General features: G+C 50.1%; 1 protein-coding gene across 1 annotated transcript; it reads left to right on the top strand.

Annotated features, from left to right (window-relative positions):
* Positions 1-117: 117 nt before the first annotated feature.
* mfhas1 (multifunctional ROCO family signaling regulator 1) lies at positions 118-17,990 on the top strand. The gene is made up of 4 exons (XM_076757842.1): positions 118-3,485; positions 15,751-16,031; positions 16,115-17,163; positions 17,207-17,990. The coding sequence occupies exons 1-2, from the start codon at positions 539-541 to the stop codon at positions 15,879-15,881; spliced, it is 3,078 nt and encodes a 1,025-aa protein (XP_076613957.1). The 5' UTR covers positions 118-538; the 3' UTR covers positions 15,882-16,031; positions 16,115-17,163; positions 17,207-17,990.
* Positions 17,991-18,070: the final 80 nt, after the last annotated feature.

The raw sequence follows: 18,070 nt of genomic DNA, 5'->3' as shown, positions 1-18,070 counted from the left end.
TGCTGATTTTAACCGAGAGAGGACAAACACTTTCCCTCTTCCTCCCCCTCCTCCTCCTCCCCGCACGGCAGGGAGGGAAAGGGAGGAGACAGGGAGGAGAAAGGGAGGGAGGGATCCAGAGATCTGACGCAGTGTGAGCGGCTGCTGCCTCACTTCCACTCCCCGCTCCCAGGAAGCGCCTCGACGGCTCGGAAAGCCTCACAAACCCGGAGATCTACCCCGGGAGAAGGCTTCATAGGACGGTGTGTGGTGGCGATGAGGACGCCGGTGAAAGACAGCGTGCGCCCAGGGCACCGGAGCTCGGGTTGGGGGTTAGAACCGGATCTGTAACCGCGGTGGTTTGTTTTCATTGTGTGCTGAGTGGCGCAGGAGAAAAGGATGCCTCCGCGGCCGCAGACACTCCTCCTGCTCCCGTCGAAACGCTCGATTATTTCCCGACACAAACGGTCTTTTCTGTCCTCTCTGACGGAGGCTCTGCTGCTCAGGAGCGCGCTGATTTGTGAGGCTCACCGTCCACCATGCTGCCCGCTAGGTCTCCATGAAAACTCTCAATGAAAACAAGGAGGAGGAGGAGGAGGGCTCCGGCTGCAACGCCATGGTGGACAAGGAGAACAATCTGAAAACGGCCAGGTTGTGGAGGGATGCCGCCCTCCGCTCCAGGAAGCTGCGGAGCAACCTGCGCCAGCTCACCCTCTGCTCCAAAGACAACCAGATCATACTGCCGGAGGATGTAGCCGAGATAGAGGTGCTCAATCTGGGCAACAACTCGCTCCAGGAGCTGCCAGACGGGTTGGGATCCTCCCTCAACAACCTGCGCATCCTCGTCCTGCGCAGGAACAAGTTCACAGCTGTTCCTCGGGTGGTGTTCGAGCTGGGGCAGCTGGTGGAGCTCGACATGAGCCACAACTGCCTTAGAAGCTTCTCTGAAGGTGTGGGTCAGCTGAAGGGGCTGAAGAAGCTCTGCATCAGCCACAACAAAATCCCCTGTCTGCCGGCTCAGATCGGAGCGCTTCAGTTTTTGGAGGAACTGGACATCAGCTTCAATGACCTGCATGATTTCCCCAGATCTTTCTGCAGCCTGACCAAGCTGCGGACCCTGGATGCAGACCACAACAAGCTGAACCAGTTCCCCCCTGAGATCCTGGCCCTCAGTGAGCTGGAGGAACTCGACTGCTCTGGGAACAAGTTTGAGACGTTACCAGCAGACATCATGAAGCTGCAGTCCATCAAAATCCTCTGGCTCAGCAGTCTTCACATGTCCACTTTACCTGACACATTCTGTCACCTGCACAACCTGGAGAGCCTGATGCTGGACGGGAACAACCTCAAAGTGCTGCCTCCTGCTTTTGGTCATCTACAAAGACTCAAAATGATCAATTTGTCCTCTAATGAGTTTGAGGATTTTCCCCAAGTTCTTTTTAGCATCACAGGGTTAGAGGAACTTTACCTGAGCAGGAATACACTGACTCATATTCCAGAGGAAATCGGGCAGCTGGTGAAGCTGGCCAACCTCTGGCTGGACAATAACAACATCACATATCTCCCGGATTCTATTGTGGAGCTGGAGAAGTTGGAAGAACTTGTTTTACAGGGTAACCAAATAGCCATACTTCCAGATAATTTTGGAAAGCTGTCCAAAGTGAACATTTGGAAGGTGAAGGATAACCCTCTCATCCAGCCTCCCTATGAGGTGTGTATGAAGGGGATCCCGTACATCGCAGCCTATCAGAAGGAGCTTGCACATTCGCAGCTTGCTGTGAAGCCACGGCTGAAACTGATTCTGATGGGAATGAAGAATGCTGGGAAAACACGGCTCAGGCAGAGCGTGGTGAGCACACAGCAGGACATTACAGGAGTCCAGGGAAACAGAGGAATTGAAGTCACTAACTGGGTGGCAGATGCTGATCGCTGTCTTACATTTCTGGTGTATGATTTGTCAGGGAAGCAAAACTATGACCTCATCAAACCCTTTTTTCTCTCCCCTGGTGCTCTCTACGTTCTCGTTGTGAATCTCAAAGCATATTCACCCAAGAACTTTTATGCCCACATCGGGCATTTCCTCCACCTCCTCACTGCCAAAGTACCCCACGCTGTTGTGTGCTTGGTGGGCACACATGCAGACCTGTGTGGAGAGGTGGAGATGGAGGAGAAGACTCTGGACATTCACAGACAGATTGGCCTACAGGAGAAGAGGGACATCCAGAGCCTGAGGAGTCTGGCTCTGCAGGTGGATCACGCGCTGGAGCAGGGCTACAGCGTCCGCTCCTCAAGCCCTCACGTCCTCTTCTACGGAGTCTCTGACAGGAACCTGAGGCGGAGGAAGTCCCAGCTGCAGTACATGCTGAACCACCGGCTGCAGATCCTGTCTCCTGTGCTGAGTGTCAGCTGCTTGGAGACCCAGAGGAACATCCAGAGGCTGAGGGAGAAGCTCATGTCTGTGGCAGACCACAGGGAGATCTTCCCCAATCTCCACCGCGTGCTGCCAAAATCCTGGCAGATGCTGGAGGAGCTGCACTTTAAGCCCAAAGACCTGTGGCTGTCGTGGTGGGACTCAGCCCGTCTGGGCCTCCAGGCGGGGCTCACAGAGGACCGACTGCAGAGCGCCCTATCCTACCTGCACGAGAGCGGGAAGCTGCTCTACTTTGAGGACAGCCTGACCCTGAAGGAATATGTTTTCCACAATCTTCCACGATTCATTGCAATTCTGAACGTCTTCTTCCAGAGGGACGAGTCCACACTATTGGACAGGCTCCTCTCTGAGGGCGTGAGGGGGGACAAGGGGAGGGTGAGTTTGGTTATAGAGGATGAAAAGGGAGAGAACCTCAGGGTGACCCATCTGCAGCACCATGTGGAGGGCTTCCTCCAGCATGGCCTTTTGCCCTCCAACGTCATCCGCCTGCTCCTCAGACCGCTCATCCAGACCCAGCAGGACCTCCACCTCATCATGGAGCTTCTGGAGAAGATGGGGATCTGCTACTGCATCAACAAACCCCGCAGCAAGCCCCTGAATGGAGCTACAGCGTGGTACAAGTTCCCCAGCTACGTCAGCAACGAGGAGCCCCGGGCGGAGGCTTCGGCCAGCGGCAGCTCTCTGCCTCAGTGTCAGTTCTTCTCTGTGGAGCAGCTGCACATCCAGTACAGCTTCCCTTTCCTGTTTCCTCCAGGACTGTTTGCACGCTTCAGCGTTCAGATAAACAGCCACGTGGTTCAGAGGTCGGACGGCAGGCATCAGATCTTCGCCTTTCGAGGTAAAGTCCCCGTGGTGATCAGCCACCGGCCCTCCAAAGGGAAGCTGCAGGCAGAGACTCTGTCCATTGCCAGCCAGGCCTCGCTGCCCAACATCTGGACGGCGTGGCAGGCCATCACTCCACTGGTGGAGGAGCTGAACGTGCTGCTGCAGGAGTGGCCCGGCCTGCACTACTCTGTACATATTCTGTGTTCCAAGTGCCTGAAGAGAGGGTCGTCCAGCCCCCACGCCTTTCCAGGTAAATGATCTTTACTTCCTTTCATCACACTCTTTTTGTTCATCCCACCACATGTTTCAGCTCTGTGTCCTTCATCAGTCATGTGACTAACAGAGTACAAACGGTCCTGTCAGCATCTTGTTCACTCCTGCATGCCTACAAAGGAATTGTGTCTCGTGTAACCAGACTGATCATAGATGTTCATCTTAACACCGTCAGTGTGTAAACTGACAAACACAGAGGCTCGAACATCTGAGGGTGTCTCCATATATTTAACATTCATTTGGACCAACTGTCCAAAACCCAGATATGCACTTTAACATGATGTCAGACAAAGAAAAGCATCGGGTGGTCTCATTTAAGAAGCCTTGACCAGAAAACCTTTCTCACTTTTGCTTAAATAATGACTAACATGTAGAATGGATTATCAAAGTAGTGTCCGGTTAATCTTCTGTCGATCGATCAGTCAGTAAATTGACTAATGATTGCAGCTCTAAAAACCATCAGGATCTTATTTTTTCAGAATATTTGTTAACAAATACAATCTGTCATCTCAGCTCATCAGTGGGTAAAAAGGCTGAATCATTCAGGGCGTGTTGGCACATTCTCTGACCTTTTAACCTCATTTTTCCACAGGTTAGTCGATCAGTCACTTAGAGAGTTCTTCATTGTGTTTCATGTTTGGAGCTTCTCAGATGGAGGATGTCTGACTGAGACTGAGCTGAACTTCAGAACAGCACATTTTCATAGTGTCCTGATGTTTTCTAGACTAATTGATCAGTTAATCTGCACAGCAATCAATAACTAGTTGATGCTAACTTTAGTAAAGAGCACAGGAGGATGATGTTGGTCTGATGATGGTCTGATGTTGGTCTGATGATGATCTGATGTTGGTCTGATGATGGTCTGATGTTGGTCTGATGATGGTCTGATGTTGGTCTGATGTTGGTCTGATGATGGTCTGATGATGGTCTGATGATGGTCTGATGTTGGTCTGATGATGGTCTGATGTAGGTCTGATGTTGGTCTGATGTTGGTCTGATGATGGTCTGATGATGGTCTGAAGAAGAGGAAGAAGAAGAAGAATCGGGGGGAGACATTCCCCTTTATTTGTCACACACACACATGCGAGCACGGCACACGAGGTGAAATTTGACTTCTGCCTTTAACCCATCCTGGTCATCCCTCCTCCGCGGCGGACCAGGAGCGGTGGGCAGCCAGACTGGCGCCCGGGGACCCATCTTCGGCGTCACCATTTGTCAGGTGGTGATCTTCTTGCATGTTTTTTAGTGGGGGTATATTTTTATGGAGGATACCCCAGGTGAACACGGGGAGAACATGCAAACTCCACACAGAAAGGCCCTCCTCGAGCAGCAGGCACCGAAGGCATGGTGGAGGACACACCCGGGACCTTCTTGCTGTGAGGCGACAGTGTTGCCACCGTGCCACCTGATGTTGATACTGCAGTACTATACTACCTATACTAGTATTTGTCATCTGGTTCCAGTATTTTCAGACTCTGTATGTTTGAGTTTAGTTGGTCGATCAATGATCTGAAGACTAAAGACTTTCAATAATCGACAGATCATTAAAGAACATTTTCTGTCTGAAACCATAGTAACTGTCAACTGGCGTCGGCCTGTTGATGACATCATCCTGGACATTTTTTACATTGTTTTCTGATATTGTACAAACAGAGCGACAGACCCAGAGACTCTGTGTGTGTGTGTGTGTGTGTGTGTGTGGATCCTGAGGAGACCTGAACAGGTGTGATGCTTCACAGAGACTCACTGTTGTGTGTGTGTGTGTGTGTGTGTGTGTGTGTGTGTGTGTGTGTGTGTGTGTGTGTGTTGTGTGTGTGTGTTCCTCCATGTGATTCCAGAGCTGATGTAAATGAGTTGTGTCATGGCTGCAGCCTGATAAGAGACAGTTCAGAGCAGGAAGTGCTCTTCGTTTGTCTCTGGAGGCCTGAAGGCAGAGGACAGCTCGGCTCTTTGTCTCATACTGTCTGCAGAGGAATGTCCTCTCTGTGGCGTGATGCATTCAAGTGACAGTCTGTAAAATTCAATCCTGTTTCGAGGTTTACCTGCTAAGTGTGCCAGGTGTGGAGTCAGGAGGGATGCAGGTGAAGCTGGAGGTGTTGTGGTTTGTTGGTCGATGATTTGAAAGGCAGTAGTGAGAGCACAGAGGTGATTAACCTGGAGAAAGAATCTGATTGGTGAGAATTAAAGTGTGAAAGGTGCAGAGCTGCTTTCATTGGCTCGCACACAGGAAGTACTTTTAGGCTGCAGACACACACCTGAAACCAGCTGCAGTTTGAGGCCAGTGTGAGTGCAAACACACACACACACACACACACACACACACTCTCTCTCTCACCCCCCCCCCCCCCCCCCCCCCCCTTGCAGTGAGCCCTTCAGGCCTTGTATGGTCTCGGTCTCTCGGCTGACGGATGCTTCAGGCTCGGCTGAGCTCCTCTAGCCTGTGTGGACGTTCTTCTTCTGCTGCAGTTTAACGGTTCAGGCTGGTGCTCTGTGACTGAAGCTGCTGATCATCAGCATAAATTAATAGATCTGTCCAGTCAGTAATCGATTACTGGCCAATAATCGATCCTCGATAGATCTGCAGAATCTCTTCTGTGCAGAAACCAAACAGAAATCACTGACGGGTTCAGTTTTAGAGCGATCAGACGACACCGATGGTCCGGAGCTTCTAACGACGCTCAGGAGATGTTCAGGACAGGATGTTCTCCAGGCGGCACCTGCTGTCAGCGCTGATCACCTGATGGATGCAGGCGAAGCCGGAGGTGTCTTGGTTTATTGCTTCATTTAGGTTCATGTCATCTCAAGAGAAGCAAAAGCAGAAAGATGTGTGCTGATCAGCTGATCGGGTGATGAGCCGATCAGCTCTTATATGTGCAGTATAGATGTAATGTAAAAGGTGGAGCTGTCGGTCGGAGCACTTTCACTCCTCAGTCCGTGGATCTCCTCTCAGGCGGACCTCCTGCTGCTCAGCCGGCTCCTCTTAATCCAGTTACGGGATCAGCTGGGATTACAGCGGGTTACAGATCCAGTAGACGAGCAGCAGGCGGAGCTGAGCTCGCTCACACTGCAGCTATGCAAACACAGAGCGGACCTACCTGTTGCTCAGGTGATGTCAGGCTTCACCTGCAGGCCACATTTCACTGAGCCGGGATCAGTTTGAACATGTCTGCTGTGAGTTCAGCTTCCTCTAACACACTGAACCCTTCAATAAACATGAACCATCATCATCATCATCCTCATCATCATCCATCATCTGAAGAGGAAGAGCTGCCGTCGCCTCATCAGGGAGATGAAGATGATGATGATGATGATGATGATGATGATGATGATGAACAGCAGGGAGGTTTCTGTTGAGCCTCGTTGGTGCTGAATGGATCTAATGATGATGTAAGTTCATGTGGGCCTGTGGGACTTAAAGTGATCCGTCTTTACTCTTCATTCACACCTGCTCAGCAGCTGACTGCTGTGTTTACTGTTGCTTAGCAACATGTGATAGTTTTCAGATTCAGACTGTGTGTACCTAATAAAGTGGACGCCGTGAGTTTGAATGAAGCCACGTCAGCCCTGAGCAGCCTGTTCAAACACGTCTGTCAGTTCGTCTCATTACACAGAAAATCTCAGCGTCAGTTTGATTCATGTCAGACAGGAAGTGGAGACGTGACGTTGATGAGTCATCGCGGACGCTGTTGTCCCTCGCTGTCCTGTCGGAGCTTCTTGTTGCTGTTTGTCTGAGTGAAGTGTGTCGGTGAGTAATCTGGTTCAGAGGACAACAATCCCGTTATGTCACCCTGCGGTAAGCCTGCTGTTTTATCTCAGACATGTGACTGAGGCTGTGGCAGCTCAGAAAGTACTCAGAGGCTCTGTGGGCAGGTCTGTGATGACGGTGGGTCCCTGAACGCCTCGTCACCAGCCGGCTGGGACCCGTCGACTCGGCCTGAGATTGAGAAATCAGGCGTGTCTTGACTCGTCCTCGCTCTTCATGTTGAAACTGGACGTTTCACCATGAATTCAGGCGTCGGCTACCTGATGATGATTCTGCCATGAAAGATCCAAACACCTGCGCTCACCCTGACCCTGACCCTGACCCTGACCCTGACCCGACCAGCTGGCCCACCGCATGCAGATGCTCTGGAAGCTGCTGCCACCGAGACTCAGGAACATCATAGTAAAATGTACTGCATTAACACTATGAGTATTAATACCTACAGAGGTAACACACAAAGAAGACATCAGATGCTACCGTTCACTTCCTGTTTCTTTAACACACCACAAAAATGAGGATTTGAGTTTTTGAGTTTCATGTATAAACACAAAGTCAGTTTTATTTCATTTCACAAAGATTTCGATTCTGAGCAAAGACAACAGAAGCCGTCGGTTCTCGCTCTCGTCTACGTCCTTGTGGTCTCTGATCCCTCAGAAACAGAAAGGTCTTTAGATGCTGAAGAAATGTGTTGTGGGACAAGTGGCTCCTGAACTGTCCTCACAGGTGTGGTTATTCTTGGAAACAGGAAGTGTTTGTATCCTCCTGATTCGTGGTCACGGCGGCAGAAAGAACAGTCTTTGGACTTAAAGTGGAGCGGTTTCCTGAGTCCTGACAGCTAAATGGCAGCTTGCAGTGGCAGAGAAACCACGACGAGGTGTTTGGCTGCCGGAGGCTCGTCTACTCGCCGCAGGCCGCCAACAGTCTGTCAGCACGCCGCCAGCAAATCCAGAATCTGTTATTATTGTCCGTCCAGCTGCTTCGACGGGGCCATCCCGTGACATCATCCAGACAGGTGCTGTGCCGGCCAATCAGACCCATGTCAGGTCACATGGTGGACGTGGACCTGTTTGTCTACACGGCAGCAGTTTCAGACCCCACAGGTGCCTTAAGTGTACCTTCTTGCTGTTTACCTGTCTAGTTCCTGGTCCAACACTGTCCGTCAGAGACTGTCCGTCAGCAGCAGGTTCCAGCCCCTCCTGCTCGGGCCTTCAAAGCCACGTGGCTCACACTTCAACCCTTCACAGACTTCCCTGGTTTCTGCCGCCTGAGGATCCCGGCTGTCCGGCGGCTGATCACAGGGATCAGTTTGATGTGACGTGTGTTTAGAGGCTGGTCACGATGTCTCGGTCTGACGGTCAGAGCCTCGTCCTGCTGGCTCATTCTGCTCCATTTCACACATCCTGGTTTTTATCTGACACAGGTCTCACACAATCCTCTGTTCAGGACTCAGCAGTGGGTCACAGTGGGATTCCTACAGGGGACAGATAAGAAGCTTGTCACTTTAAATTTCACTGTGCATCCTGTGAGCTGCAGTGATTGTTCGATCAATCGATTAGTTGCTTAACAGAAAATGTAGTTTTTATTTTAACAATTATTTATTTTCAGTCATTCAGTCTGTTCAGAGAGAGTTCTCTGGTTCCAGCCTCTCAGATGTAGATCTTTAGTGGTTTCTTTGGCCTTTGATAGTGAAATGAATCTTTGGGTTTTGGACTGTTGGTTGGACAAAACAAGACATCTGAATATTTTTCCCAATGACCAAAATGACAGTCTTTGGGAAAACGTGATGGACATTTTTCACTGTTTTATATGGACTGATTAATGATGGACAGATTCTTCCTCTTTGAAAATGATCGTTTGTTGCGGCCCTGGTTTGATGAGCCTCTGCAGGCCTCTGAGACTCTTCATGGTTCTCTGTAGCCTGCAGACAGATGAGATGTTCTGCAGTGTGAATGACTACAGACAGCACAGACGACGCAGGTCTGCTCAGCTGCTCTGTCTGAAGCGAGAAGCATGAAGTGGACTCTGCTGGTCTTTTTCTAGTCCTCACAGTTCATGTGATGTGTTTGATCCTCTGTGTTTCACCACACTGTGTTAATCCTCAGGCTGAGCTGATGGCCTCTGCTCCTCACTGATTCATTCACACACTGCACACACTGCTCGCACTGCACACACTGCTCACACCGCTCGCACTGTACACACTGTACACACTGCTCGCACTGTACACACTGCTCAGACCGCTCGCACTGCACACACCGCTCGCACTGCACACACCGCTCGCACTGCACACACCGCTCGCACTGTACACACCGCTCACACTGCACACACCGCTCGCACTGTACACACTGTGCACACCGCTCGCACTGCACACACTGCTCGCACTGCACACACTGCTCGCACTGTACACACCGCTCGCACTGTACACACTGCTCGCACTGTACACACCGCTCACACTGCACACACCGCTCACACTGCACACACTGTGCACACCGCTCGCACTGTACACACTGTACACCGCTCGCACTGCACACACTGCTCACACCACCCGCACTGTACACACTGTACACACTGCTCGCACTGCACACACTGTACACCGCTCGCACTGCACACACTGCTCACACCGCTCGCACTGCACACACTGCTCACACCACTCACACTGTACATATTGTACACACTGCACTCACTGCATGCAGCTCTGCAGCTTGTGTCTGTCAGCATGCGTGAAGCTGGAACCTGAGCTCAGGACTATTTGTGGCAGAGCTCTGGTTTCTGAGTCCGTTTCAAAGGTCACAGGGTGGTGTCTCACATGTGTTGGTTGTGTCAAGGAGCAGATTTAGAAGCTTTGGAATGGGGCCCTGGACTGAGGCACCGATTCAAGAAATGTGTTAAGACTCAAATTAAAAGCCCTGCTTCTTGGCAGTGATCAACTGTACGTCATTAGATCAAATCAATAACTTTCGATATCCTAATATTAGAATATTATCAATAAATAGCTCAGATTTTTAACTATGCTTCCGCTGTGCACACATTATGAGACAACAGGCCTCTGAACACAAGACATGTCCTAAGAAGAGCAAACGCCCAGACTGAAGGAGACACAGAGCCTCGTTCTGTCTCTGAGTGGTGGTTTTCAGTCTCTTTGTCTGGACTTAGTGATGTGTAATATAACGTACAGCTTTGACTGAGGCAGGACTCTGGACAGAGGAGGTGTGAGCGCCTCCTCCTCCTGTCAGCAGGGCACCATGACAGCAGCAGGTCATCAGTCATCCCACCAAGGCCAACTGAGGTGGATCAGACCTATTTCTCTCAGAAATCGGCTCACAGAGACATAAGAGGATTTCAGCTCAAATATGAGGTTTTTTGTTCTTGGTCCGATCAGTGTGACCTGGTCACCAGCTGCTCTGTGCTGGATGTGGTCCAGCTCAGAGCCAGCAGTGAAAAGAGAGACAGGATCCTCCCTGATGGACTGAGAGTGACAGCAGACAGATGATGATGATGATGATGATGATGATGATGATGATGACGACGCTGACGTGAGTCCATCTTGGCTCTGACACTGACGCTGTCAGGACACTCCGCTCGTTGGTATCGTCTCTTTTCTTCTTCTTGGGTGTTTGAGCAGAGACAGATTTCTATTTTAGGTTGAAGACTGTAAATATTTTAACAGCAGACGTGACTGCAGGCAGCAGGAGGACGTGGTCTGTCTTTAGGATAGTGGAGCAGGTCTTATTGTTTGGAGTGGCGGTAATAAAGGTCTCGTTCACCTCCGTCCTGTGTTTGAAACAGCAGATTAACACAGAACACAGACGTGTGGTGAGGACATGCAGTGAACGTGACGTGTTGTTCAGGCTCGGCTCTCTTTTGGTCCATGAAATGTCAGAAAGCTGTGAAAAATGTCAGAGCGTTGTCTTCCAAACCCAAAGACATTCAGTTTATGAAAGTGTAAAAAATCTGAGACGCTTGAAATCTTTCACATGTCGTCAGTTTGCTTGTTGAAATAGTTGCTGATTCATTTTGTGTCTGTGGACTGATCGATCAGTGGTTTCAGCTCTGAAATGATCCAGTTCAGCAGTCTGACTTTTAGCCCACTGGCCCGGTCGGCTCATGTCCACACGTCCTCAGAGAGCTTCAGTTCCTCGTCAGAACCTTCACGTCTGAGCCACGGTGGAACAGGAAGTGAAATGGGATGTTTGGAAACGCTTTGAATGGAACACAGCCCAGCGGCTCAGCCAGACTCTTCCACTGAATTTCCAAACATCCCAGTGGGAGTTTCCTGGAGACAGGAAAACTCCTCTGCTCCTCTTTCCTTTTATGGCTGCCAGTGAAAGGCCTTCAGGAGACGAGGAGGGAGCTGAAGGGAAGCGAGGCGAGCAGAGCAGGAATGTAAACGATTGGTCTACCTGCTGACGGTGTGTGGGTGTGTGTGTGTGTGTGTGTGGGGGGGGGGGGGGTCTGCACATTCCTGCCTCTTGATGTCAGGTTGTTGTGGGTTACTGTGTGACTCCTCTCAGTCACAGTGTGCAGGGAGGAGGAGGAGGAGGAGGTGGAGGAGGAGGAGTTATCAGGCTTTGACCTAATTCAGGACACACAGCTGGATGTTTGAGCTGCTCCCAGTAATGAAAAACACATCTGACTTCCAGCAGTGGAAGAACTGCAGTACAAATACTAACAGAGAAAACTTCAGGTTCGGGGGGGGGGGGGGGGGGGGGGACGTGTCCCCTCACTTTGACTCGTTCACTGAAGTCTATCTAAACAGAGTCATCCTCAGTCATCACCTCACTGCATTCAAAGAGAGGGAACATTCAACGTTCACTTAGTGTCCTGGTGGTGTCTGTCTCTCTGTCTGTCTCTACCTCTGTCTGTCTGTCTGTCTGTCTGTCTGTCTGTCTGTCTCTACCTCTGTCTGTCTGTCTCTACCTCTGTCTGTCTGTCTCTCTGTCTCTCTGTCTGTCTCTACCTCTGTCTCTGTTTCATGTTTTAATGGTTTCATGGTTTCATGTGTTCATGGTTTCATGTGTTCATGGTTTAATGTGTTCATGGTTTCATGTGTTAATGGTGGTTTCATGTGTTCATGGTTTAATGTGTTCATGGTTTCATGTTTTCATGTGTTCATGGTTTCATGTGTTCATGGTTTCATGGTTTCATGTATTAATGGTGGTTTCATGTGTTCATGGTTTCATGGTTTCATGTATTAATGGTGGTTTCATGTGTTCATGGTTTCATGTGTTCATGGTTTCATGTGTTAATGGTGGTTTCATGTGTTCATGGTTTCATGGTTTCATGTATTAATGGTGGTTTCATGTGTTCATGGTTTCATGTGTTAATGGTGGTTTCATGGTTTCATGGTTTCATGTATTAATGGTGGTTTCATGTGTTCATGGTTTCATGGTTTCATGTATTAATGGTGGTTTCATGTGTTCATGGTTTCATGTGTTAATGGTGGTTTCGTGGTTTCATGTGTTCATGGTTTCATGTGTTCATGGTGGTTTCATGTGTTCATGGTTTCATGTGTTAATGGTGGTTTCATGGTTTCATGTGTTCATGGTTTCATGTGTTCATGGTTTCATGGTTTGATGTATTAATGGTGGTTTCATGTGTTCATGGTTTCATGTGTTAGTGGTGGTTTCATGGTTTCATGTGTTCATGGTTTCATGTGTTCATGGTTTCATGGTTTCATGTATTAATGGTGGTTTCATGTGTTCATGGTTTCATGTGTTAATGGTGGTTTCATGGTTTCATGTGTTCATGGTTTCATGTGTTCATGGTGGTTTCATGTGTTCATGGTTTCATGTGTTCATGGTTTCATGGTTTCAGTGCTGCTCAAACACACCTTCAGGCTGTGTGAGTGATGGATGCTGCTGAGTTTATTCCATCAGAAACAAACGCACCTCTGATCTGGTTCGTTTAGCAGAGAGCAGCCGGGCAGCGTTCGATTCTCACACCAGCTCCTCCTGTAAGACTGTCCGTCTGCTGGACAGCCTGCCAGGATGGGAAGACTTTATTGATGCCTTCAATCAGAACTCATAACTGAGGCTCCGCCCCCTTCTGCACCAGTAACTCTTTCACCTGGACAGGATTTCTCTGTGACATGATCAGGAAGTCAGGTGATGTTACAGGACGTGGATGAGTGATCAAACGTCACACTGACGGAGTCCATCCTGAATCTATGATGTGACTGTTCATCAAACACGGCTCACGCTGAACGCAGCGACGATCCAAACATCGTGAAGCGCCGCTCAGCGAGCAGCAGCTGAGCCTCACGGCCTCAGAACACCTGAACGAGCACGTCGTCGATAATCTGGGATCACGCCGAGATTAGAAACTAGATTTGGTCATGAAGAAATATTCTGTGATCCAGTGACGTCTGGATCAGACTTGAGAGGCGGAGTCTGTCCGTCTGTGTGCGGCGCGTCAGTCCACGTCAGATCAGTGAGCTGTGGACGGTCATGTCTCCAGCCGCTGGACGACGGTTAGAGCGTGAACGTCACTCAGTCTGTGATGCTGGAGGACGGAAACAAAGCCTCAGAGCGCTGGGGGGGACGCTGCAGTCCCGCTGTCTCCTGTCAGGAGGCTGCAGGTAAGACGGGACAGGTGAGTCCCTGAAGAGCGCCTGATGAGTCTGGAAACGAACGTCTGTCCTCATGTCCTGCGCCGTCCACTGAGTTTTTGTCGGCCATGTTTGAATTCATGATTCACTGTTCAGAGTCCTCTTCATCGTGTTCACAGAGCGGCTCATCTGTGAAACCAGGTCCACAGATTAATATGAACAATGTGACGTGATGGTTGTTTCACATCCGTGTGTGTGTCGTGTGTGTATGCTGTATAGAAAGTATATACGTGTACATGTACAGCTGTAAGTACATTCTGTACTCTTCTTCAGTACAGTTTTGCAGTATATGCTGCTTGATATCACTGCAGTACATTTCAGAGGAAATACTGCAGTTTTGAACAGCTGTAGTTTGTGGTGTGCAGGTTTTATTTGAGGTCATGTGATGGTCATGTGATCAGGCCGTCAAATTAGATTTGTTATAGATTAACGACAGAAAACAAGACGTTGACTTCAGCGTTTGTGGAACGACTGTTTGAGGAGCAGCAATCAGCTGCTGGTTAATGTTTGACTGCCTGCAGCCAACAGGTACTTCACAAACATCTGCACCATGTCTTCTAGTTCAGGACTCGTGTCAGTGCAGGTCTCACCAGACCCAGACCCAGACCCAGACCCAGACCCTGACCCTGACCCTGTGAGGAGGGTCTAGTAAAGCCTGAAGCTGCTGTGTTTGTGTTTCCTGTTCTGGAGGACCAGGCAGTGCTGGTGGACATGGTGGTATGTCTGCAGGACGCGCTCTGTCCCGTCTTTAAGCCTTTATTTATGTCCACACTGACAGCAGGAACCCGGCGAGGACGTCCTGAGAACAGAGACGCTGCAGGAACAAAGACTGAGCCTCCGCTCAGGAAACTACAACTACCACATGTGAACTCCAGCAGCTGGCTGGGGAGGCCGTGCCCTCAGTTCAGACTGCCAGGCAGTCCTTCGCCTCGTGCCTGGAGTCTGACGCTGCAGTGGGACATCATGTGCACAGAAAATGACGTATTATTTATTTTGAATCATGTTGTTTGTGGACAGTTTGTCCCAGCTGAGGCAGGACATTGTCCACAATAAAGATGAACTAAATTTTCAAGCACGTTATATTTTGAATGGAAATTATTATCACACAGAGTCATTTAGTTCCGGGAAACAAAAATGTATTTTCATTTGTTTGCTTTTATCCTCATACAGGTGAAATAATAAGTGATCAGCTGTGAGTCAGTGCGATGAGAAAGAGCTCAGATATTTGTAGTTTTTTCTGCAGTTTGTTTTCTGTGCTCATAGTGTCTCATTGTTCAGTCCACACAGGTAAAAACCGACAGACCTGCAGCTGTGAACTCAACCATGTGTACCCTGAAGTGTTTTGGTAGCAGAGGTCTCAGCCTGAGAGACAGAGTTCAGGGGACAGTACGTCCTGCTCAGCGGTTTGGCTCAGTACCAGCAGTCTGTCATTGGTCAGGACACCAGCTATGACTCAAAATACCCCACAGAAACACAGGACTGACCTCAGATCTGCTTTTTAAACAGAGCCACTCAGCGCCCCCTGCTGGGCTCAGTGACACAGTGTGGGGACGCTGCCACCCAGTGGATGAATGCAGACGCTTCACCTTCAGTCTGAGTGATCTCAGGTGGTTTCCTCTGTCGGTGTTTGTCCTGGTGATTCACAAACTGCTCCACAGAACTCAAAACCACCAGGTTCAACCAGAATTTCAGGATTAAAATAAATAAAGTCACAGCAGAGAGTTCAACGAGTAAAACAGACTCCGTCTGCAGGATCCGGATCGTCTCTGCACCACAGACAGGATCTGGATCCTGCGGCTCAGAACAGAAAGCTGAAAGCTGGAACCTCGTGGTGGTCTCGAGCTGCAGGTGACTGACTGTTGTGTTGTGTTGCAGGTGAGCTGCTGAGCCAGCCGCGGCCTGAAGGTCTGACCGAGATCATCTGTCCAAAGAACGGCTCCGAGCGGGTCAACGTGGCTCTGGTTTACCCCCCGACGCCCACCGTGGTCAGCCCCTGCCTCAAGTGACGTGAAGGCCGGAGCCCGGCTCGACTCGACCCCCGGAGCCTCCGCCTCCACCCCTGACTGCCTCCTCCACGCCTCCTTCTCCTCAGCCTGCTTCACCTCCTGCATCACCTGAGCTGAACCTGCAGCAGGAGGCAGCGCGGCTCCTCATGTGTACGTATGTCTTCTGCACTGGGTTTATGGTCGAACATACTCACGGGCATGCGTGTCTCACTCAGCGTCCTCTTGGGTTGCAGGTGGTTCCTGGTGTCCGACGGCTCCTCGCCTGCGCTCTGAGCAGTAGCATCAGATGAGGCCTCGTCCCTTCACTCACTCCTGCCTCCATGTCTTTCCTCTGAACATGTAGCTAAACTTGACTCAAGGATATTTTGAATCACTTTGGACACTGTTGAGGACACTGACCAACCTGTTTTTTAAAGTGGGCCAGACTTCTGCCAGGTGTCCCCTCTGAGACCAGGACTGATGTTGAGCTGTCGCTGTGTCAGTAGCTTTGCTCAGATTTGAGCTCTAAATTCCTGAAACCCTTTACTTCTTCTTCTCTTCCTCTCAGACAGTCAGAGCTTCAGGTCTCACCCTCATTTCTGAACGCTAAATGTGAAGCTGCAGCCAGCAGCTGCTTAGCTTAGCTTAGCTTAGCATAGCATAAAGACTGGAAACGGGGAACAGTTACCCTGACTCTGTCCAGAGCTGCTGCTCGGTGGAGGTTATGACTGTGATACTGTGACATCACAACAGGTTATTTCATAACAACCACGGTGCAGCACCTGACGGAGGTCATGGAGAAGGCAGGTGAGACACCTGTCCTCTCAGCTGGGGCTCTGAGGTGTGTTTTCAGAGCAGTTGGACTTTATTGGTCCTCAGTGAGACGCGTTGATGCTGCAGTGGACCGCAGGACTCTGAATGTTCTGCTGTACGTTTCTATCAGACTGATGAAGGTGTGTTTTGCTCTCAGGGGCCCCTGATGTCCCCACATTGTCTCTGTAGTGACTTTATCAGGTAATATGGACAGTGAGGAGCCTGAAGTGTCTCCGTCTTAATACTGACTGTCAACACCGTCAATGTTTTACATGATCTTCTGCTGCCATGGTGCATTTCTTCAAAGCAGCTACAGCGGACATTTTTCGAGCATCACTGCATGAAATGAGGGTGTGAGGACAGTGCTGAACCTGAGGCTCCGTCACCTGAACCTGAGGCTCCGTCAGCTGAACCTGAGGCTCCGTCACCTGAACCTGAGGCTCCGTCAGCTGAACCTGAGGCTCCGTCACCTGAACCTGAGGCTCCATCAGCTGAACCTGAGGCTCCATCAGCTGAACCTGAGGCTCCCTCAGCTGAACCTGAGGCTCCCTCAGCTGAACCTGAGGCTCCGTCACCTGAACCTGAGGCTCCGTCACCTGAACCTGAGGCTCCATCAGCTGAACCTGAGGCTCCATCAGCTTCACGGAGCTTTACAGTGACGTCCAGCTCACAGTTTGTCAGCCTGCTTCTGGTTCTGGTCCTGGTTCTGGTTCTCTTTCGTCTTTAGAGGAAAAGCTGTAAAAAGTCTCTGTTGAGCACCAGCTGAGCAGCAGACAGACGTGGAGACGAGCTGCTGGACATGCAGTCCACCATCCGGCTGAACGCCGGTGTTCAGCAGAGACAAGCCAATCAGCTGCTATGTGACAGCCACAGCTCCACCGAGAAGAGGGATGATGCTGATCTGTGATCTGTCTGAACGGACCGTGACGGACAGCAGAGCCTCGTCAGAGGGATGGACAGATGTTTGACTGCGTCCTCTGACTGTTTGTAGATAAATAGAAGAAGAGCATCAGGTCTGTGTCTCTTCTCGTTGTCTGCACTTCATTTCTGGGTGTTTTTCACTGTTTGAGGAAAAAATGCTGAACTGTGACGACGGAGTCGTTTCTGTCTCGTGTAAATAATATCTTTATTTTTGTACGTTGACACCAGGTGGACACCAGGTGGACACCAGGTGTCCACCCTCCAGCTTTGGCTTTATTTACAGTGCAGCGTTGTGCATGACTCACGGGGAGAGTGCACACCAGGTTTTCTACATGGCTGGTTTCAACGTGTCACCATGAAATACCAAATACGAATAAACGGGCTTCAGCACCACTCAGCTGTGTCTGTGCTCACTCAGCAGAAATCATCTCATCGATCATCTGAAGGTTTTTGATCAGCTGGTCACACTGATCCAT

Source organism: Chaetodon auriga, chromosome 19 (assembly GCF_051107435.1).
Source record: "Chaetodon auriga isolate fChaAug3 chromosome 19, fChaAug3.hap1, whole genome shotgun sequence".
NCBI lineage: Eukaryota > Metazoa > Chordata > Actinopteri > Chaetodontiformes > Chaetodontidae > Chaetodon > Chaetodon auriga.
Note: the sequence above shows the minus strand (reverse complement) of the source record. Positions and strands in the feature narration are given on the sequence as shown.